At 55.5% G+C, this 22,129-nt stretch overlaps 1 protein-coding gene across 3 annotated transcripts in view; it reads left to right on the forward strand.

The window, feature by feature from the left end:
* BCL11B (BAF chromatin remodeling complex subunit BCL11B) overlaps positions 1–16,872 on the forward strand; it is a 91,261-nt gene extending 74,389 nt beyond the window's left edge. For all 3 annotated transcript variants that reach the window (XM_036317405.1, XM_036317415.1, XM_036317426.1), the window contains one exon: positions 12,058–16,872. In XM_036317405.1, the coding sequence (XP_036173298.1) occupies positions 12,058–14,096 (2,039 nt within the window). In that variant the 3' untranslated portion in view covers positions 14,097–16,872. The remainder of the gene's footprint in view (positions 1–12,057) is intronic.
* Positions 16,873–22,129: the final 5,257 nt, after the last annotated feature.

The raw sequence follows: 22,129 nt of genomic DNA on the forward strand, positions 1-22,129 counted from the left end.
GGGGTGGGCAGTGCCATAAGAACCAGCTGGCGCAGTCCCTGTGGGCCACGGGCATGAGCCGCTGGGCCACGCAGCCGCCCTGCTGGGCTCACGGGTTTTGGAGGGGGACCATGTAGTGAGCACGGGTGTGATCCTCTCCCCACCACCTGGTGTGTGTGTGCATGTGCTAGCACATGCGTGCACACACGCACACCCCCCCCTGCATTTTTGTGTGAACCTGGGCGGGGGTGGGGGTGCTAGGTTTCTGTTTCCTGTAACCTCCCATGGCTGTCGGTACATCTCCGGATGCTCCGATTTTCTGACACCCGGCCGCTTGGCCGCGCGTCGGGCCCGGAAGCCCGGCACTGTCAGCGGCGCCTGGCGAGGGTGGCCATCGCCCGGCTGCCGGCGGCTGGAGGAAGCTGGCACCGCGGCAGGCTCAGCGCGGCTAGTGCCGCAGGTTTTTTCATATGGAAATGTGAAATAATGGGGTGATTAAATAGAGCTGTATATTAAAGTACATCTGACATTAGAATTACCATAATGTGCTGTAGCCTTAGGCTGAGTACTTTATTTGCCATCTGCGTAGGCCCCAAATCCCCCGGGGAGGCGCTAAAATATTCTGAATAAACTCAGCTCGAGTCCTTATTGAGAGTAAAATACCATTTGTGGCACGTCGTATTGATTCGTCTTAATTGTGGTGCAGAAAAGAACATTCACTCGCTGATGACTTTTGTGCTTGGTGACAAGCTGGCTGGAGTTACTCGAACGCTGCAGTTGGTTAACCTGGGCGGGCCAGGCGGGCACCTCGGCTCTGAGCGGGAGATGTGCCACCGTGGGCACAGCTGGGGCTCGCTGCCAGCCCCCTGCCCTCCTGGGGGGGTGCCCAATGGGGGCACAGGAGATTCGTGCTGTGCCCTTGAGGGGCCGTGGCCTGTGTCTGTGCCCCGGGTTGGAGAGATGTGCTCTGCAATTTTAAGAAAACAAAACTGAAAAACGAAAAGGAAAAAAAAATCCCTCTCGCCCTGGCAAACCCAGGCTTGGCTGGTTCCTGGCTCGTGGGGGGAGGGACCTGGCCGGGAACGGTCCCCGTACCCCTTTGGGGGAAGGCGCCTGCGACGCATTAAAGATAAATGAGTCATCGGCGGGAAAACACTGGGCCATCCACATGGCACTCCCCCATTCAGAAGGTCCAGTTTTTACCCCGTAATTGCCCATCATTATACACAATTTAAATATTCAAACATTCTCCACAAAGCTTGGGCCAGCATGTTTTTATTACAAATTCAGAACAAGGGAATAACCTTTAACTTCAGAGACAAATGAGACAAATTTACAAGTGCATGTCTGCTGTTTTCTTGTGTTTTATCAATCCCCGCGGACCGGAACACTTTGGCTGTAATGCCACTCAGAACAATATACATATATTACTACTTGTTTGTGGTGCGTCCGTAACGAGTCCCCTTTGCATTCGCGAACCTATAGCGCTGGGGCGGAGGCTCTCCGTAACGTCAATTATCTCCTCGGAGCTAAACGTACACTCCATTAACACGAGATTTACTGCCCCTACAATACTTCTTGGGGTGGAATGTGGAGATCTGTGTGGGTTTAAGGGAGGGAAGGGCGGAGGCCTGCCTGGGAAGGGAGTTGTGAATGATGCGGGGGGGCGGGGAGGGGGGGGGCAGACTTCCTGTGTCCCTGGCAGGCGTGCGTGAGACCCAGAGGAGGTGAGCACTTGTGTACGCACGCACACCCTGCAGCCCTCTCTGGCCCTCTTGCCTGCTTATTCCTTAATTCACTCCATTTCCCATTAAATGATAGCGAGGGTTGGCTCTGTGCTTCCTGTTCCCGTTCTCTGCTAAATTCCTGTCCCCAGAGTTCCAGAATCTACCTTTCAGAAAACCCCATATTTGGGGGGGGGGGTGTTGGGGTGAGGGGAACAGAACCCTCAAACACACTGGAAAAGGTAGGTCCTTCTCAGGCCTGCCAGGCTCAAGGGACCCCGAGGATGCAACCCTCGGTTCCAGGGAGGATGTATTATTTCCAGCAGATTCGAGTGCCTTATGCAAAGGGGAAAACGCTATAAAGATGATCTAGAGCAGCGGTTCTCAACCTGTGGGTCACGACCCCTTTGGCGGTTGAACGACCCTTTCACAGGGGTCGCCTAAGACCATCCTGCATATCAGATATTTACATTATGATTCACAACAGTACAAACATTACCGTTATGAAGTAGCAATGAAAATAATTTTATGGTTGGGTCACAACATGAGGAACTGTATTTAAAGGGCCAGAAGGTTGAGAACCACTGCTCTAGAGCGGCAGTCGTCAATCCTTTGGGCCTCACGGAACACCGGTGATCCTTGGACCACCCGTTAGCGGCCGCTGCTCCAAAGGTTTCCTTAAACCAGCGGTCGCCAACCTTTCGGGCCTCACGGACCACAGTGCTCCGCAGACCACCGGCTGGCGGCCGCTGATCTAGAGAAACAGGCCTAGTTTTCCGAGAATGTCGTACACGAGTTACCACATTTAAAGCCGCTCTGTGTGTCCTGCCCCTGGCTCCCCCATCTTAGTGGCAAACACTGCTGTTCTCACCCCGCCCCCCCGAAGTATCCCGCGGTCAGCGACGTTGCTTTGTTGCAGCCTGAACTGCACACCTGGTCTGACCACAGAACAGAGCAGTTGACAGCGAGCCTGGGGAAATCGGGGTGCTTGGCGCCTGCAGCTGCGGTTCCGTTTGCTTCTCGCCTGTGTCACTAAGAGGCTGGACCTCCCCGTGCCTGAAGGTGGCTTCCTGGGAGTTAGGCTGAGAGGCCGGGTGGGATCATTGAACCACCGGGAGGTAGGAGGCTCCCTGGAGGGCAGTGATCCTCCTCGATTGGGTTTGAAGATCCCACTGTGGTTCCCGCCCTACCCCCCCCCCCCCCCCCCCCCCCCCCCGTCTCATTTCTCTGAGCCTAATGGGCTCCCCATTTGGGAAGAGTGGGTCTGGTCTGACGCTAAGCTCTCCACGGCGTGCACCTCCATCCTCCCGCTGCACTGAGGTCTCCTTATACCGAGTAGTTGATGACTCAAGTCGTCTTGAGTGTGGGCTTGAAAATCTTCCTTCTCCCTCTTGTGCTAGAATTGACACAATGGAATTTGATCTGCTTCCAGCTGATCTTTGCCTGATTCCAGAACCTCCTCAGGCTAAGCCCAAGCCCCTTTCAATTGCACCTGCAGTTCCCCCCGACTCCAGGATCCCACCCCCACGCCTCTGTTCATGCTGGTTCCCCCACCAGGCAGGCCCTTCCCCCTGAACTCCGTTTTGGGGTCTCCTCCTGGGAGGAATCCCTCTGACCCTCCCAGGCTGTTGGTCTCTCCTTCCTCTGGGTCCTAGAGCACGTGGCACACCCTTTACCGGTGACTGTGGCCTGGGCTCTCACTAGCTGCATGTGGACGCGTTAACCTCTTGTCCTTGACCGCTGGCTCCATGGGGGCAGATGTTTTGGTGTCCCTGCGCCCAGCACAGGGCCTAGCACTTCGTATGTATGTTCGTGGAGTAAAGGTCGGAGGGAGGGAGGAGCACACGTGTGAATGGGGCTGAGAAGGCCCTTTCACCTTTTTCTATGACGGTGCAGTGGTTTCTGGGGTGCCAGCCAGGGTAGTGTAGCCTTGGCTGTGGTCCCGGGTCCCTCCTGGCATCTTAGGAGAAGTAGCAGGGCCCAGAGAGCAGGGCAGGTTCCTCACAGGCACGTTTAGCCCTGGGTTTGGATGTGCGCGTGGGGGAGCGAGGACAGCCCTGCGCGGGGCACCTGTGGACGAGCAGGGGCTGCACCGGAGGGAAACGTGGGAGGGGAATTCTCGCAGGTGTGAGCCCCTCTGCCTGCATCTCCTGTTCCCCTCACCGCCTCCTCTTGCAGCAAACAGACTTGCTGTCTGTGAGCCCAGGCGCCTTACATGTGCTCAAGCCGGGCCTTCCACCTGCCTCTCCTGCCTGGCGGGCAGGTGCCGTTGTCCCTGTGTCCGGCTCGACCTCACTGCACACAGGGCTTCCTGCCTGCCTCCCGCCCGGGTGCTCTGAACTCACTCTGCAGGGTCTGCTCTGCCATAGAACCCTGTGTGTCCACAGATTAGCCCGCCCCGAGCCCGAACCCGCCTGTGGCCTCCTGGAGGGCGGGTCAGCGGGGCCTCTGGCAGCTCGCACCCAGCACGTGGGGCCTGGATGGGTGAGGAGTGAGTGAGTGAGTGAGAGAGGCATGTCCCTGGAGCACGGGGGCACGGTCAGCTCTCCTCGGTCCGCTCACTTCCAGGAACGCCTCTTTGGCTGGAGGCGGGATTCACCGGTGTTTTTGTGCACAGCTGGCCGTCGGGGGGACGGCAGGGCTTTGGGTTGAGGCTGCGATGAAGGCTGAGGGCCCAATCGCCCGCCCGAGCTGACTCCAGGCGTCTGAAGCACAAAGCTCTCCTCGGCCACACGGACACCGGGGGGTGAAGGGACTCCCCACAATGCTGAGGCTGAGCGAGGTTTCTTCACTGTGTGAGGCCGCTGCCCTCTCGGCCAAGGGACCCGCGGCGTTTCCTGCAAGCCTGCAGCTGCCATCCCTGCCCCCACTGGTGTTCACGGTGCTGCCTGAATGGTTGCCTCAGGCCACTCCTCAGCGCCCCCTGTGGCAGACTTCGCCGTGGCAGTGGAGGGGGCAGCCAGCAGCCAGGTGTGCGCCTGGACTCAGACCCCGGCCTGGGCTCAGACTGGGTGGCGTGACCTTGGGCCCCTCCCTTAACTGTGATGAGCCTTACTTCCACTTCCCCACAGAATTTGGATTCAAACCCATCTCCCAATGTCGCAGTGAGTGTCCACCCGAGATGCCCACACTGGCACGTGCAGGTTGGATGTGAGCTGAACACACCAAAGTCAAGGGCTGAATTGACCATGCGTATGGTGATGCGTATCCGGCAGCATTCCCAGAGTGCTGTGGGAGGCGTCGGGCTCTGCCTGGCCTGGGTCTGAGGAGATGTTTGGGGGGAGGGAAGGAAAGGCAGGTGTCCAGGCGTTGGAATGGCAGGTGCACAGACGTGTGAAGGTGCGCAGCTCCGAGGAGAGGGCCGGGAGGGGGAGTGGCCGGGGCAGGGGTGGGCAGCGAGTCTGGCTGGATCCCGAAGGCGGAGTGCCCGGGCTTCCTCCGGGGGTGCAGGTGCCGTTTGCTCGGTGATTCGGGCCCATCGCTGGTCTGTTTGCCCACTCTGCCCAGGGCAGCTGCAAGGTGGGCACTGGCGGTGGCCTGGTGTTCAGTCTGTCGGGAGTCTCCCGGGATCCCGGCATGCTCCGGTGGTGGGCATGCAGCCGGTGGAGAGCGTGGGTGTGCCGGGTGGGGCCTGTGCCTGGCGTGCCCGGGAAGTGGGGCCGTTCGTTGAGGGCTGAGCTGGAGCTGGCCTCGCCGGGAAGGCAGGCTGGAGCGGGGCCGGTTCACCCAGATCGGGCAGATGACCTTCTCCCGATGGCGATGACTTCAGTGACACAGAGCCCGGGGCAGCAGACAGGACACTCCGCTCACACGGGCCACCAACAGTGCTGAAGGACGTGCTGGTGGCCCGCGTCACAGCAGCGGACAAGACCTGATCGATCCCTGTCCGCAGGGAGCTGGAATCCGGCCCAGACAGTCCGTTTTAATAAATAACCCAAGACCAGTCATGTGGCCTTGAGCACTTACTTATGGTCTCCGAGTGTCCTTTATTGCTGCTGTAAATGGCCACCGTGTGTCGAGTGATCCTGAGGACAGAGTCGGGTGATGCAGGTCAGAGGAGGCCCAGGGCAGGTCTGGACCCTCCGAATCCTGCCAAGCCACAGCCTGCTTCCTCCCGGCGATTGGTAGTGTCTGGCACGGGCACGGAGGGAGGGGTGTGGACTCTGCCAGCTGAGGCAGGCTCAGCGCTTCATCACCAGGGACAGGGTATTCGCTGTGATAGTGCTACCCCCGGTATCACCAGCACCAGCGCCCTCCCAACAAGGGGCAGGTATTACGTGCCCATGAAATAATCAGCACGATTTCACCGAGTTATTGACATTCTAGCCGAAAGCAACGCATCTCCACGTGTTCGTTAGCCCCTGGGCTGGAAGCAGAGGTCCCATACCAGGCACACGCAGCTGTGTCCTACGCCATCAGGTCCCTGGGCTCGGGGGACCCCAGGTCCGCACACTCTTTCTCTTGACCAGGCGATCAGGCTAAGTTACAGCATAACGCTCAGCTCAGAAGCACAGTGTCTGCGTGGCCTCCGGCAGACCGTTTCCTCCTCCCACCCTCATTTTGCTCATCTGTGAAATGGTGCTGATGACAGTTCCGACCTCAGGGTTGTCGGGAGCCTGGTGTGAGGTTGATTGCACTCAGCCGTGGGCCGGCTTGTGGTGAGGCTGTAATGATGGCTTATTGTTCCTGCTGTGACTGGGCGTCCCCAGTGCCATCTCTCCCTGTCAGGCCGCCTTTGATGGAACGCATTCAGAACGAGCAGCGATGGTCAGAGATTCCCTAGACATTCGTGTTCAGAAATAACACAAATATGAAACTTACAAAGGCCCCCTCCCCCCTCAAGGTCGCTGGTTGACATTTTCTTTCTGGGACCCTGAGAGGGGAGATGGTGTTAAACTTTCTGGGAAGGGGTCTCCACATCGAAGGGGGGATGGTGATGCCAATGGCTGCCATTTGGAACTGTGGAGACCAGCGATGTTCGCTGTCCTAGATTGGGCGGTGGGTCAGAGGCCCAGGCCCTTTCTGTGAGCACTGGGCACCGTGGAGTCCAGGGAGGGGAAGAGGCCTGCCACAGGGGACCCGGGATCCAGCCTCCTGCACCTGACCTGGCTGCCTGGCATCTCACGGCCCCTCCACCAGGTCCTGCGTGCATGGTGTGCCCTTCAGGCTCACTCGCCCTGTGAAAGGTCTCCCTCCCGCCCAGGGGCCGGGCCTGTGGGGGAACCGGATTGGGTTCCATCAAAGCACCGCCGATGCCCTTCACTGGGAGGACACACAGAACCTCTCTCCACTGTTTTCACTGGGAAACAGGCCCTGACAAGTGTGAAGGGAGTGACCTGTGCCTGGGTGGGGCTGTGCGCTGAGCAGCAGATGGAGCCTGGGGCCGGGAAGCCTCCCCTGCTGGCTGGGGCCTCTGCTGTCCTGGGCTTCAGCACCACCAGCAGGAATGCAGCCCTGGCCTGGCCTCCCCCGACACCGTGTGAGCAGCAGGAAGCGGCCGTGCACATGCCAGACCCTCTGTAAAACGCGGCGCACGCTGCAGAGGGCCCGGTTCTGATTTTGGCCTCCAGCTTTTGAAGGACAGGGCAGCCTGTGTCCCAGGCCCTGCAGGCAGGCTGCCCTTCCAACGGGGTGGCTTGGCCTCGGTGGGACACGGGAAACTCGGCCCCTAGCGATGGCCTCTTCCATGAATGACTCCAGTAAAGGTGTGTGTTTTATTGACGTCGTCCCTGATACCTTTATTGGTACTATTAGAGTCACTGGCATACTGACGAGGAAATTATTTAAATGCTCATTAAAACACACACCTTAACAGCCCTAGCCGGTTTGGCTCAGCGGATAGAACGTTGGCCTGTGGACTGAAGGGTCCCCGGTTTGATTCTGGTCAAGGGCACATACCTGGGTTGCAGGCTCGATCCCAGTGTGGGTATGCAGGAGGCAGCCAATCAGTGATTCTCTCTCATCATTGATGTTTCTATATTCCCTCTCCCTTCCTCTCTTGAAATCAATATAGAGAAAACTTTAATAGCAGAGGGAGAGTAGCATTTCTCTGCAGGAGTCCAGTTGGATGTCTGTTCCCAAGCATCACAATAAAAAATGATGTTTCCTCAACATTTGCAAGTTTCGGCTTCCCTGGAGCCTCCCGTGCGTTAGGTGGGCTGCATTAGAATCCCTCCAGCGTTTTATCACTGCCAGAGCTACACTGACAGGCATCCCAGAAACACCCAGTGCTGGGTCCGAGATGGATAATAACCAACGAGCCCTGGCCATGTGTCCAGTGGTTAGAGCACTGGCCCGCACACCGAAGGGAGGCAGCCAGTTGATGTGTGTCTCTCAAGTCTTTCTTTCTTTTTCTTTCTTTCTCTTTCTCTCTCTTCTCCTTCTCCTTCTCCTTCTCCTTCTCCTTCTCCTTCTCCTTCTTCTTCTCTCTCTTCCTTCCCCTTCTTCCCACCCTTACATTCTCCCTGAAAAGCAATGGAAAAAGATATCCTCAGGTGAGGATCAACAAAACAAAAATAAAACACACACGAATCATGCACAGCCCCAAACCCGAACATCCGCATGGCAGCGGGGACTTCTGTAGGGTGTGCCCACGTACTGGGCCCTGCTTGGTCCCCCCAGTGTGTTGTTCCCATTCTACTGATGAGGAAATCGAGGCTCGAGCGCTTAAGGACCTGGTTGACTTCACTGTGCTGGGAAGGTCGAGGCAGAGGTGTGAACCCACACTGCGAGCTCGTTGCCGAGAGATTGCAGAGGGTTTTGAACTTGAGAAAAACACAGGGGGCTCCCTTTAGAGCCCGTGGAGCGAAGAAGACCCAGCGTGGACCTTAACAACGTGTGAGGAAAGAGGCGGGAGGGAAGCAAGGAAAGAGGCGGCCCCGGGCTCCGGCCGCCAAGCCTGAGTTAGGGCTCCCGGTGCAGCTGAGAGTTCCAGGGCTGGAGGCCAAGCTCCACGCTGCTGCGGAAGTCACTTCAGAATAACCCAGGCATCGGCCCGGCAGCTTGGAACCTCCGCAGCCCAGTGGGAAGTGGGTCCTGTCTGGGCCACCGGGGGGAGGGGGTCCTCACCCGTGGAGGCTCCAGTTCACCTCCGGGCAGGCGGCCCTGAGCTCCAGGACGGGGTGCCGGCGAGGAAACCTCTGGTCCCCGAAGGGGAAGGGGCGGCCCTCTCCCCGAGGGCCTGCTGCTGCGTTTGCCAAGGAGCCGTCCGGGACTGTGTGCGCCGCCAGGTTTCGGACAGAAAAATGCTCCGCGTGGCTCTCAAAGACTTTGACGTCCTTCAGTTCTTAAGTGTGAGGCCCCCAGTGCTCAGGGCGATTCTGGGCGGGAGGGTCTCCATGAGGTGGGAATGGAAATGAACATTTTATTTAAAAAAGAAGCGGGGAGAGGTGTCAGGGAGGGCCTGTGAGGGCCCGAGGGTTTTAAAGTCGGAAGCTGCCCGGTCCCGGGAAGGCTGGCGCCGGGTGAGTGTTGCCAGGTGAGGGGGGGAGTCCAGGAAGCTCAGCCGTTTCTGGGTGCAGGAAAAGAAAGGGCTCACCCCAGCGTGACGAGGGGCCCAGCAACCCGACTTGAGGGATGCGTCCGATGGTGAATTCCAGGCAGGTGACTTCCTCCCCAGGCCGCGCCCGGTTAGAGATTGACAGGTGCCTGCCCCTCTTTTTTTTAAACGAGAAGTGGAAACGTCTGAGCTGTTTGGGACCTGTGGCTACACGTTTCCCAGCAGCTGCCATCTTGAGTTGATTTTTAAAAAACATTTTAATCGGCCATTTCGCCTGCAGAGCCTGCCTCGGAGTTCTGACTGGTCTTTGGCTAGCTATAGAATTTTCTAGAAAATGCGTGGCTGTCAGTGCAAGAAACAGGAGTGCTCTGGAGATACCCAAGGAAATGCCGATGGTGGAAAGGGAGAGTGGGGGAAGGGAGGGGCCGCTGGTGCTGGGGCTCCATGAATGGCCGAAGCCCAGGTGAAGGCACGGAGGCGCCCTTTAATTTGAAGCCTTACGACCTTGGGGGGTGTGGCCCTTCATCTGTGCTATTAGCTGCTGTGTCAGAAAGAACTTTTATCGATCTGCTTCTTATTTCTTACTTATTTATCCTGCTCCAGGAGAGGGTTTGAGGAAGACTCTATAAATATGGCCTCTGGCCCGCTCTCCCGTGAGTCTGCACGAGGTAGCCAGTTCCGTCTCCCACGGAGAGTAACTAATAAGCCAGGATGGGAGATGGTGCCTCCGAGGAAGCGGCACTTCCTGTCTAGCTGAGTGGCATGCAGAAAGGGGGGCTGGGGTGCTGTGAGGCCCTGCACCCCCACGTGCTGCCCGGGGCCTTGGGAAGGTCCCCCACCACAGATTCTCCTGGGGCCCAGCGTGAGGAACTGAAGTCCCCAGACGCCCTGGAGAAAGGAAAGCGTCTCGCTCAGAGGTTCTCCTTGAGCTGTTTAGAAGCGAGGTGAAGCGGAACGTCAGTTTCCCTTTTCTTTCCGGCCTCCCTCCCCAGTGGTCTCCTCGCCACCACACGCGCAGACACAACAGAGGAGACGAGAGTGAAATGATCCCGCAGCACAGCAAACCCGCAAAGCTGGCCTCGCTTGCCGGCGGTGGGGCTCTGGCCCCGTCAGCTCTGTGGCCTGGCAGAGTCGACCCCCTGCGCCCTGGTCGGGGGGGGTCGACTTTTCTGTGACACCGTGCACCCTGCGTGGCTCGGGAGGCCCTGCCCCCTCGGGAGTCGTCAAGACTAACCTACCAGCGTGGAATTCATGGCATTGGGCCCGAGTCCCTTGGTTTTTCCTGCTGAGGGTGCAGCCCCCCAGAAATATAATTCATGGGTGGAAAACAAAAACAGAATCTCTGTACAGGATTTCAGAAGTCCTTCAATGGACCAGGGCAAGGGGGGGACTAGCTTCTTCCCTCTGCACCCCGCTGTACCTCCCATCACCGTACTAACGTTGGTTATGGTCCCCAGCATGGTTCCTGGGTTTTCTCAGCGTGAGGATCTCCCAGGTACAGGGGAGATGGAGAAAACAGAGGGGTTCTTCCAGATCGTGGCTGTGATGTCCTGTTCCCCGTTCCTTCCGGCCAGCGAGCAGATCTGGTGGTGGAAGGCAGGGCCTGTCCGCGCCGACCTGTGTGTGAGGAGCGGTAGGACAGGCGGCAGCCTCACTTGCAGGTTGAGGGGGGCAGCCACAGGACGGGCTCTGGACGGAACGTTCAGCTCCATGACTGCCCCAGTGACGGACAAGACTCCACCCTGGCTCAGTGCCATCAGGTCTGTGACAGTTTGTACCCAGTGCTCCCCCTCTCCCCCCCAGAGCCAGTTTGGAGCAAACCCATGCGTGCCGCCATTGATCCCTACTGCTGTGGTGGGCCTGACAGTCTTCCATTCGGTTAACATTCTGGCAAAGGACTTCATGTAGGCCAATGGCCCCTCCCGCTCTGGGGGGTCTGTGGAGGCCGACCCCACACAGTGGTTATGGTTAGAGTGTGTGGGAGGCCACGGAGGGGCAGCTGTCACACAGTAGTAATCTTTATCGCATGCTAATGCCTTCTGCGCCTGCACGTCCACGTTAAAGTTTGATAGCCCTTTCTGTGCGGATGCTGATATATGAAACCCTAGAATTTCCTGGAGTTAAAAATCCCAAACGAGGCAGCCATTTCTTTTAAAAAAGCCTTTGCAAGGTGATTCCGTCTGACTTGTGTTCTTAGAACTTCCTTGGAGCAAATATTGCCTCATCAGTGGTTCTCAAAGGGGTTGGGGGTTCAGTTTTGGCCCCCAGGGGACAGTTGGTAATGCCTGGAGAAATGTTTTATCTTAGTGACTGGGGGTGGGGGTGGGCAGGGGGGTGCAGAGGCCAGGGATGCTGCTGAACATCCTATAGTGCATAGGGCAGCCCCCACGACAAAGAATTATCGGGTCTCAATGTCAGTCATGCCTTGGTTGACAACCACCCCCCCCCACCCCCCCAGAGAGTTGCCAGTGTGGGCAGGGCACCCTTTATGCAGTCCAACTTTGATATCATCCCCATTGTTGGAGTCAGGCATTCTCACAGACATCTCATCTGGCTTCTGAGCAGACACCAACAAGGATACCTTTTCTTTAGGGGCGCAAACTGAGGCCAATGGAATTGGATTAGCTGAGGTCCGGTGGCCGGTTGGGCTTTGCCAGGCCGCCTGCCCACACACACAACGGGCTTCTTCAGCCCCCAGCCAGCTGGGGACGGACACCTAGGGCCTGGCCCAAGGGTCGCCCCACTGCGGGCCTGGGCCTTGCAGAATGCGCCTCCAGGTCCGTGGCCACCGGCAGGCACGCCCCGCGCCGCTTCTCACGCTCTATTCTCTGCCTTTCTGTCCGTGTGTCTCCCCAGGTAAAGATGAGCCTTCCAGCTACATTTGCACAACATGCAAGCAGCCCTTCACCAGCGCGTGGTTCCTGCTGCAGCACGCGCAGAACACGCACGGCTTCCGCATCTACCTGGAGCCCGGGCCCGCCAGCAGCTCCCTCACGCCGCGGCTCACCATCCCGCCGCCGCTGGGGCCCGAGGCCGTGGCCCAGTCGCCGCTCATGAATTTCCTGGGCGACAGCAACCCCTTCAACCTGCTGCGCATGACGGGCCCCATCCTGCGGGACCACCCGGGCTTCGGCGAGGGCCGCCTGCCCGGCACGCCGCCGCTCTTCAGTCCGCCGCCGCGCCACCACCTGGACCCGCACCGCCTCAGTGCCGAGGAGATGGGGCTCGTCGCCCAGCACCCCAGTGCCTTTGACCGAGTCATGCGCCTGAACCCCATGGCCATCGACTCGCCCGCCATGGACTTCTCGCGGCGGCTCCGCGAGCTGGCGGGCAACAGCTCCACGCCGCCGCCCGTGTCGCCGGGCCGCGGCAACCCTATGCACCGGCTCCTGAACCCCTTCCAGCCCAGCCCCAAGTCCCCGTTCCTGAGCACGCCGCCGCTGCCGCCCATGCCCCCCGGCGGCACGCCGCCGCCGCAGCCGCCCGCCAAGAGCAAGTCGTGCGAGTTCTGCGGCAAGACCTTCAAGTTCCAGAGCAATCTGATCGTGCACCGGCGCAGCCACACGGGCGAGAAGCCCTACAAGTGCCAGCTGTGCGACCACGCGTGCTCGCAGGCGAGCAAGCTCAAGCGCCACATGAAGACGCACATGCACAAGGCCGGCTCGCTGACCGGCCGCTCCGACGACGGCCTCTCGGCCGCCAGCTCCCCGGAGCCCGGCACCAGCGAGCTGGCCGGCGAGGGCCTCAAGGCCGGGGGCGACTTCCGCCACCACGAGAGCGACCCGTCGCTGGGCCACGAGCCCGAGGAGGAGGAAGAGGAGGAGGAGGAAGAGGAGGAGGAGCTGCTGCTGGAGAACGAGAGCCGGCCCGAGTCGAGCTTCAGCATGGACTCGGAGCTGAGCCGCAACCGGGAGAACGGCGGCGGCGTGGCCGGGGTGCCGGGCGCGGGCGGCCTGGGCGGCGCGGCCAAGGCGCTGGCCGACGAGAAGGCGCTGGTGCTGGGCAAGGTCATGGAGAACGTGGGCCTGGGCGCGCTGCCGCAGTACAGCGACCTGCTGGCCGACAAGCAGAAGCGCGGCGCCTTCCTGAAGCGCGCGGCGGGCGACGCGGGGGACGACGACGACGCGGGCGGCTGCGGGGACGCGGGCCCGGGGGGCGCCGTCAACGGGCGCGGCGGGGGCTTCGTGCCGGGCGCTGAGCCCTTCCCCGGCCTCTTCCCGCGCAAGCCGGCGCCGCTGCCCAGCCCGGGGCTCAACAGCGCGGCCAAGCGCATCAAGGTGGAGAAGGACCTGGAGCTGCCGCCCGCCGCGCTCATCCCGTCGGAGAACGTGTACTCGCAGTGGCTGGTGGGCTACGCGGCGTCGCGGCACTTCATGAAGGACCCCTTCCTGGGGTTCACGGACGCGCGCCAGTCGCCCTTCGCCACGTCCTCCGAGCACTCGTCCGAGAACGGCAGCCTGCGCTTCTCCACGCCGCCGGGGGACCTGCTGGACGGCGGGCTGTCGGGGCGCAGCGGCACGGCCAGCGGCGGCAGCACGCCGCACCTGGGCGGCCCCGGGCCCGGGCGGCCGAGCTCCAAGGAGGGCCGGCGCAGCGACACGTGCGAGTACTGCGGCAAGGTGTTCAAGAACTGCAGCAACCTGACGGTGCACCGGCGGAGCCACACCGGCGAGCGGCCTTACAAGTGCGAGCTGTGCAACTACGCGTGCGCGCAGAGCAGCAAGCTCACGCGCCACATGAAGACGCACGGGCAGATCGGCAAGGAGGTGTACCGCTGCGACATCTGCCAGATGCCCTTCAGCGTCTACAGCACCCTGGAGAAACACATGAAAAAGTGGCACGGCGAGCACTTGCTGACTAACGACGTCAAAATCGAGCAGGCCGAGAGGAGCTAAGCGCGCGTGCGCGGGCCGGGCCCCCCGCCCCTGTACAGTGGAACCGTTGCCAAGCGACAGAATGCTGACCTGACACTTGCCTCCGTGTCACCGCCACCGAGCACCCCCGCGTGTCCCTGGGGCCGAAGGGGGAGGCGGCTCTCCAACCTAACCTGTGTCTGCGAAGTCCTATGGAAACCCGAGTCAAAATTGTGGAGCCTTTTAACTGTGCAATAATTTCTGTATTTATTGGGTTTTGTAATTTTTTTTTTTTTGGCATGTGCAGGTACTTTTTATTATTATTCTTTCTGTTTAAATTCCTTTGAAAGAGTTTGTTGGGTATCCATCCCTTCTTCATTTTTTTTTTTTAAACCCAGTAGAAGCCTGAGCAACGACTTACAAGCAATGTAGAGGGGAAGCATAGCTTTTAAATTATAATTTGGGAGGGAGGGCGCTGCTTTTTTGAAATTTAAGCTAAGCATGTGTAATTTCTTGTGAAGAAGCCAACACTTAAATGACTTTTAAAGTTGTTTACTTTTTTTACTCCTTTTTTTTTTGGTCCTGAAATAAAAAGTGGCATGCATTTTTTTTGGGGGGGGGGATGGGGTGGGGTGGGAGTGGATGTACAGCGGATAACAATCTTAAAGTTGTAGCACTTTGTTTCAGAGTTGGAGTGGAGCTGTAGCACTGATGATGTCCTGAGAAAACGGGCCTTTTCTGCGTTGATTTCAGCCTTTCCATGAATAACAGGGGTGAACTTGGAGTGGTGGGGGAGAGGCCCCCAAAACTCTGCACACTGCCAGAGACACAGGAGTTTTTGCGGGCTACCCGGGGAATGGCCCCAGAGGATTCTGAAATTGTGCATTACCAGCAGACACTACCCCCTCCTAGAAATGGAGGCGTACCCTGGGATGCCGTCTTAGCCATTTGCCATAGAACAGGCTAACGTCGGCTGAGGGTACCTTTTTTGGGGTCGATGGTGGTGGCCTGCAGTGACACAGAAAGGAAGAAACCAGCCAGGTTCTTCTGGGCTTCTTCTGGCTTGCCAGCTTCTCTCTCTCTCTCTCTCTCTCTCTCTCTCTCTCTCTCTCTCTCTCTCTCTCTCTTGTTATCACCCTCACCACGAAAATCCCAAGTCCTACGTGGACGTTGCTGCCCATGATAGTGATGATCGGTCATTTCTCAAGCAGACAAGTGCCCTGATGGTGACTGGAAGGAAGTTAGCGTTCTCATTTCATGCACACGTGACATTCTAAGGCCCGGGGTGGGGGAGGGTGGGACCGTGCGAATTTCTGTTCCCTTTCCTGGGGAAGCAGGGGAAGGCCCATCCCAAGGTGCCCGGCGCTGCTTCCCCTTTTATCATTCCCGTTTGGTTGGAAGGTACTAAACCCACGAGGTTAGATGTTTGAGTTCTGTTGACCCGCACTTTAAAGCTTTTGTTTGCATTTAAATGAAATGGCTTCTAAACAAGAAATTGCAGCATATTCTTCTCTTTGGCCCAGAGGTGGGTTAAATAAGGGACGACTGAGATTGAGTGTCAGTGTTGCTAAGCATGGCATTCACAATACTGGCACTATAAAGAATGACATAAAATAATAACTTATTGGACAGTCTCTCTACTGCCATTCGATTTGATGTGAGTGCCTTGAAAACTGATCTTCCTATTTCAGTCTCTTGAGACAAATGCAAAACTTTTTTTTTTTTTTGAAACGAAAAGACTTTTTAAAAAAAAAAGTAAAACGAGAAAAGTACGTTCTTTAGACACAAACAAAGCCACATTTACTTTCAATACAATTTTTAAAAAAATCCCGGTTGAAGATAGAGGACATGAAAAATGCCATCAGACCCAATCGAGTGAAGAAATAAACCCAGCACAACCTTGGACATACAATTGCTAGCTGAAGGTCCTCAGCCCCCTTTTGTTTGTGGGACAACGCTGCTTAGATGTGGAGTGGAAGTGATTTACTGCTGAATTAAAACTCAAGTGACAAGTTGATATCGTTGAATGAAAAACAAAACAAAACAAAAAAACAATTCAGGAACAATGGCTAATTTTTTTTCTAAAGGTAAATTTAGTGCACTCTGTCTTAAAAATACGTTTACAGTATTGGATACATACAAGGGTAACAAAAATTGTGTGTATGTGTGTTGGAGAGATCATTTTTTCCCCCCCACAAAGTTTTGCTTAATAGGTTATAAAAGATGCCACAGTGGCTGTGTGTATATTGTTTCTTTTGGTGATGGGGTTTTAGTATATATTATATATATTAAAATTTCTTGATTACTGTAAAAGTGGACCAGTATTTGTAATAATCGAGAATGCCTGGGCATTTTACAAAACGAGAAAAAAAAACACCTTTTTTCTTTTCCTTGAAAATGTTGCAGTAAAATTTAAATGGTGGGTCTATAAATTTGTTCTTGTCACAGTAACTGTAAAGTTGGAGTTTTAGTAAATTTTTTTCTGCCTTGGGTGTTGAATTTTTATTTCAAAAAAATGTATAGAAACTTGTATTTGGGGATTAAAAGGGGATTGCTACACCATGTAGAAAAAGTATGTAGAAAAAAAGTGCTTAATATTGTTATTGCTTTGCAGAAAAAAAAATCATTCCTGACCTGTACTTATTTTTCTCTTCCCACCTCCCTCTGGAATGGATATATTGGTCGGTTCATATGATGTAGGCACTTGCTGTATTTTTACTGGAGCTTGTAATTTTTTAACTGTAAGCTTGTCCTTTTAAAGGGATTTAATGTACCTTTTTGTTAGTGAATTTGGAAATAAAAAGAAAAAAAACAAAAACAGGCTGCCATAATATATTTTTTTAATTTGGCAGGATAAAATATTGCAAAAAAAAAATTTGTATGTTCAGTCCTATTGTACAGGAGAAAAAGGGTTGTCTGACAACCTTGGAGGGAAAGAAGCAAAAGGAAGTCGTGAAATGCTTTGGTTCACAATCATTTGAGCTGTGTGTGTTTTTGACGGAATCGGAAGTGTTGGAGCCAGGCGTCCCTTGCACCCAGGCCCCGGCGCGGCCCCAGCAGACCCGATGGGAATCCATTATTCCTGCGGAGGGGAGAAGTCAGCTTCTGTAAACATTTCCCAGCGCCCCCCCTTTCTCTAAGAGGCCATCTGTAAGGGGTCAGTGTAGAGAGAGCAGAGAGCGAGTGAGCATCTTCCGTCTCCCCGGACCCCGCCATGGGAGTCACCACCACCACTTCTCCTGCCCGGCAGAGCAGAAGGAAATGCAAACTGACCTTTCCTTAGCCCTTGACCAAACCTCAAACAGGAAGCGTCTGCAAAGGGGCTGGCCCAGCAGCGGCGCGCAGGTGACCGACCTGCTGTTGAATCCAGCGCGTGAGCGGGCTTTCAGGAGCGCCTTTCCCTCCACGGAGAGGCTTGGCCTGTCACCCTTTCCTGCTCTGCTGCTTTTCTGTCCGAAAGCTGCATCCCGTCCGTGTCCGAATGCCTAGGGCCTGGGATGGGCTCGGTGCCTTTCCATCTCTCCCTCCCCATGTGTCTTCTCCATCCTCCACTGTTGGTCCTTTATTTGTTTGCATTTCCATTTAATTTATTTTCTTTCTCCCTCTCTGTCCCTTCCCTTCCCTTCCCTTCCCTTCCCTTCCCTTCCCTTCCCTTCCCTTCCCTTCCCTTCCCTTCCCTTCCCTTCCCTTCCCTTCCCTTCCCTTCCCTTCCCTTCCCTTCTTCTCCCCCCCCCCCCTCTCTCTCTCTCAAGCCAAGTAGCTTTAAGATGATAAAGTGGTAGTTTTTTGGATAAGGGAATAATTCATTAAAAAATACCTATATCAGGAAGCCATTTTTTATTTCAGGAACTGTAAGAAACCATTATTTCAGGTTATGAAAGCATAACCAAGCATCCTTTGGGGCAACTCTTTACCAAATGCAGAGATGGGAGCTTCTCTGCTGAAATTCTCTCTCCTCCTTGCTACTTTCCTTTGCAACGGGGAGGAGAGGGCGGTAAAGCTGAGGTGTCAGTTTCCTACCTGCTTGACCCTGAGCCCCTTGGGCTGCCCTGGGAGCCTCCCAGGCGACCCTCCTGTAGTGAGAAACGTAGCCAGCTCTTCCCAGCTCACACCCAGTCACCAGAAGCCAGGACTAAGCCATCCTAAAGCACAAAGATTGTGTCTCCGTCCACCGACGGCAGAAAAAAAGAGCATTTTGCTTCTTTCACGTTTCGAAAGCCAACGCTGCAGCAGATGACCGGGTGGGGGAGGCCCGGCCTGGGCGACACACTGCCAGGACTTGGTTCCAAGTTGCCCCAAATAGGAACCCGCCACTTGCCATTAGAGGGTCTGTCGTGGGAGAGGGGGAGGCTGAACCGGGAGCAGAGTGCGAGGGGGAAAGGAAGTCGGCCTTTCTTCCCGGCTCAGGGCGGCCAGGCGACGTTGTGTGGGGCCCAGGCGACCTCGTGATTTTGGTGCTCTTTGTACCCCCTTCCCCCTCCCCTGCAAAGCCAAGTTCCATCGATTTCAGTTTGCATTTGTATTGGCGAGGCGAACTATACTATTTTTATTACCTTTTCTATCACTTGTTGTATGAGCTTTTGTTGTTTACTTGGAGGTTCTGTCTTTTGCTACAAGTTTGAACTATTTATTGCTTGGTATTGGTGCCCTGTTTAAGAAACGGGCACTTTTTTTTTTTTTTTTAATTATGGAGAAAATGTTGAGATGACAGGAGGTCATTTCAATATGGCTTAGTAAACTATTTATTGTTCCTTTTATTCTCTGTACAAGATTTTGGGCCTCTTTTCCCCCCCTCAGTGTCACGATGTTGAGTTCAGCATGTGTCTGCCATTTCATTTGTACGCTTGTTCAAAAACCAAGTTTGTTCTGGTTTCAAGTTATAAAAATAAATTGGACATTTAACTTGATCTTCAAACCTTGTCCTTTGCTGTGTCTTTTAAAGGTGGGGGATGGACAGCTGATTCCCAAGGGCGAACGGAAGGTCTTTCTCCACTTTCCTCCCAGCCCAAGCCCCGACCTCTCTATCCGGGAAGACAGGGAATGATGGTTCCAGAGATGATGGTCCTCTTCCTTTACCTGGGAACCTCTGGGTGGACAGTGGTCCTGGGTCCACTGCTTGCTGGAACCTTCTGGGAGCTTTCAGACATCTTAGGCCAGGCCTTAGCCCAGCCCGATTTCCACTGGAACTTCTGGAGGTGGGATCCTGGTTGGGCTTAGGGTTAGGGCATCAGTGTTTCTGGAAGTGACCCAGATGATTCTCAGATGCAGCCAGGCTTGCAAAGAGGGGGTTTAGAAGAAACCACCGAGAATGACAAGTCTCGGGTCCAGTTTAATTCAGCCAACATTGCCGGGACACCCAGTGAGCGCCATCAGGCGAGGCGAGAGGGGTCAGGCATGAAGGACACAGAGGCCCTGAAGGGTCCTGTGCCCTCACTCAGGTCCGCTTGGGTTTCCTGTCGGTGAAGCAAGGACGCTGGGCTCGCATCCCTATCATCGGGAGTTTTAACAAGTCACACAGGAGGACTGCCTGCCGTCCCGTGTTCTAAGTGTTAACAGATTTGAGGACACGCTCTTTAGGGATAATCTCACTGATCCAGAGGGTCTTTCAGAAGGAAATAGCCTTTAGCTTGGTTCTCCCCGGTCTGGTCCTGGGAGCTGACAGGATGGAGATGGGAGAAGGCACTGTTCTGCTGGGTTTCGGCCGCTTGGGCCTTCTGTGCATGAGAGAACACTCCCTCCCACCTCCGTACCCCCGAGTGGAAAGGGATCAAAGATCCACAGGGTTCTTGGCCACTCTTCTTGTGTTTCCTGCTCTTAAAGGCACAGAAAACATTCCACGCACGTCACTTTCTGCAAATTCACAGGCACCAACCATGGACTATGTACCAAGCTAGGCAGCCCAAGAAGCTTGGCAAGGAGACTTAGCAAGAAGCATGCAAATACCAAGCCATGCTTGCTAAGACATTTTGAGACACCAGGGCAGCGTGTCCCTCTGTGTCCTGTCTTCACCCCAAACAAGGCCCCATTTGTCCAAGGCCGTGTCCAGCCACTGGAGGAACAGAGTGGGATTTGAACTCCAGCGCCAGAAATGGACTTGGTGCCATTCAGGGGAAGGCCTGCCCTGCTTCCTGGGGGCAGAGAGGAATTCTCTTCTTTTCCATGCGTCCTGGGCTCCAAGTCTTTGCCTAGCTGGCTTTCACATGCAGGTCTCTGAGCCTTTGGGCTTTTTCTCGCCCAGAAAATCGTGCAAATAGCAGAATTGAAATGCCCTGTTGCTTTCTGATTGGAAAACATGGGGATGTGCTCATTTTGGGAAGACTCTCCATCTTGGGGTTGGGGAGCAAACATCTAGATGGAGTACCCAAAATTGCTTGGGATGAGTGTGCTAACACTGGTGAATGCCCGTCATTCACCCTTACAGCCCGCCCCTTCCCTCTGTCCTTCTGAGAAGACCAAGGTCAGAGATTACCAGTGGGGCAACAGAGGGGCTCGATTCAGTTCTCAGCAGGATCCCATCAGTGACTCTGTGACCTCAGGTCAGTCCTTTCCCATGTCGGGGCCTCAGTTTCCCCATCTGTATAATGAAGACTGAAGGGGATCGGAAAGGACTCAATCTGCCTTCACATAGTTGGACCCTGGGGAGAGGGCCCCTCGGGAAAACAGTGACAGAATTTGATAGGGATGTTGGTGTCAGAAATGTTCCCTGTTTGGATTACAAAAATGGGGTGAGCATGGGTTCTCCAACAGAAAACCCCCTGTTCTTGCTGGTTGTCACTTAGAAGTCTTCAGCCACCTTGCAAGTCACGGGGTGTCCACCTTCTCCCAACAGTCCCAGCCTGGGCTGGGGCATCAGAGCAGGCCGCTGAGCCCCTCACTCCCGAGTGCTAAGTTCAGCAATTAGAGCTGGAAAACATTCCCCCTTCTGCCCAGGAGAGGAAACTAGACGAACAGAACTTTTTTTAAATGTTAATGTGATGAAATGTATAATGAAACTCATGTAACTTTCAAACGAGGGAGGATGGAATTTCTGCCTTCCTGGTGTGCAGGCGAAGCCTTCGTTAATTGCCTGCACTGTACAACCTTCAAAAACAATTTTACAGGGTTCTAGCTACAGACCATTCAGGGTGCTCTAACGCTGTCAAGACAGGTGGAGCTCAGAGTGTATGGCATTCCCAGAGTGAAGGCTGAGCCGGCTGCCAGGGCCGGGCACTCAGGGAAGCCTTGGGCCTGGGCTTTGCTCCAAGCAGGGCCTCGCTCAGCCAGAGAAACGCATGATGAGAAAAGGCGGCAGGATGGGCTAATGTGGGCAGCAAGCGGATCCTGGGAGATGGAGCAGCTCATCAGCTGGGTGGAGGGTGGGTTAGGGAAACTTTGCTGCTCCTTGACAGATGAGCAAAGATTCACTGGGAAGATGAGGCAGGCGAGGAGAAATGGCGTGTCTTGCAGAAGGACTGACATGGGAAATGCATGGATGTTGGAGAAACAGTGGAGAAGCAGAAGCCTGGAGTGGGCTGGGACTCTAGTACCACCCCCACCTAAAATAGGATCCTCTCCAAAATCCTAACATATAGCATATCCATCCATCCATCCATCCATCCACCTATCCATCCATCCATCCATCCATCCATCCATCCATCCATCCACCCACCTATCCATCTATCCATCCATCCATCCATCCATCCATCCATCCATCCATCCATCCATCTATCCATGTATCTTCCTAGGCCCTAGGACCTAGGGGAAGACTGTAGAATGAATGAGGGTGGTGGGGTAGGTAGGAAGGGAGTCAGGGTTCTCTCTGGCATGGGAAGCTAGAGATGCCTACTAGTTACATACTGATAATACCTATCTCTCCAGGTTGTCAAGAGAATTCAGGGATAAATCCCTGCCACGCAATGGCACGGTGTAGCTACTAACAGCCTGCACCCTGGGTACCAGCTGCCTGAGTTTACAGCTTAGCTCTGCTGCTTATGAGCTGTGGGATCTCAGCCCAACCACTTAACCTGGTGGTGCCTCAGTTTCCTCATCTGTAAAAATGGCGACAATAATAGTGACTGCCTGTTGTAGATTGAATG

The sequence above is a fragment of the Myotis myotis genome, unplaced genomic scaffold, assembly GCF_014108235.1.
Source record: "Myotis myotis isolate mMyoMyo1 unplaced genomic scaffold, mMyoMyo1.p scaffold_m19_p_1, whole genome shotgun sequence".
Lineage (NCBI taxonomy): Eukaryota > Metazoa > Chordata > Mammalia > Chiroptera > Vespertilionidae > Myotis > Myotis myotis.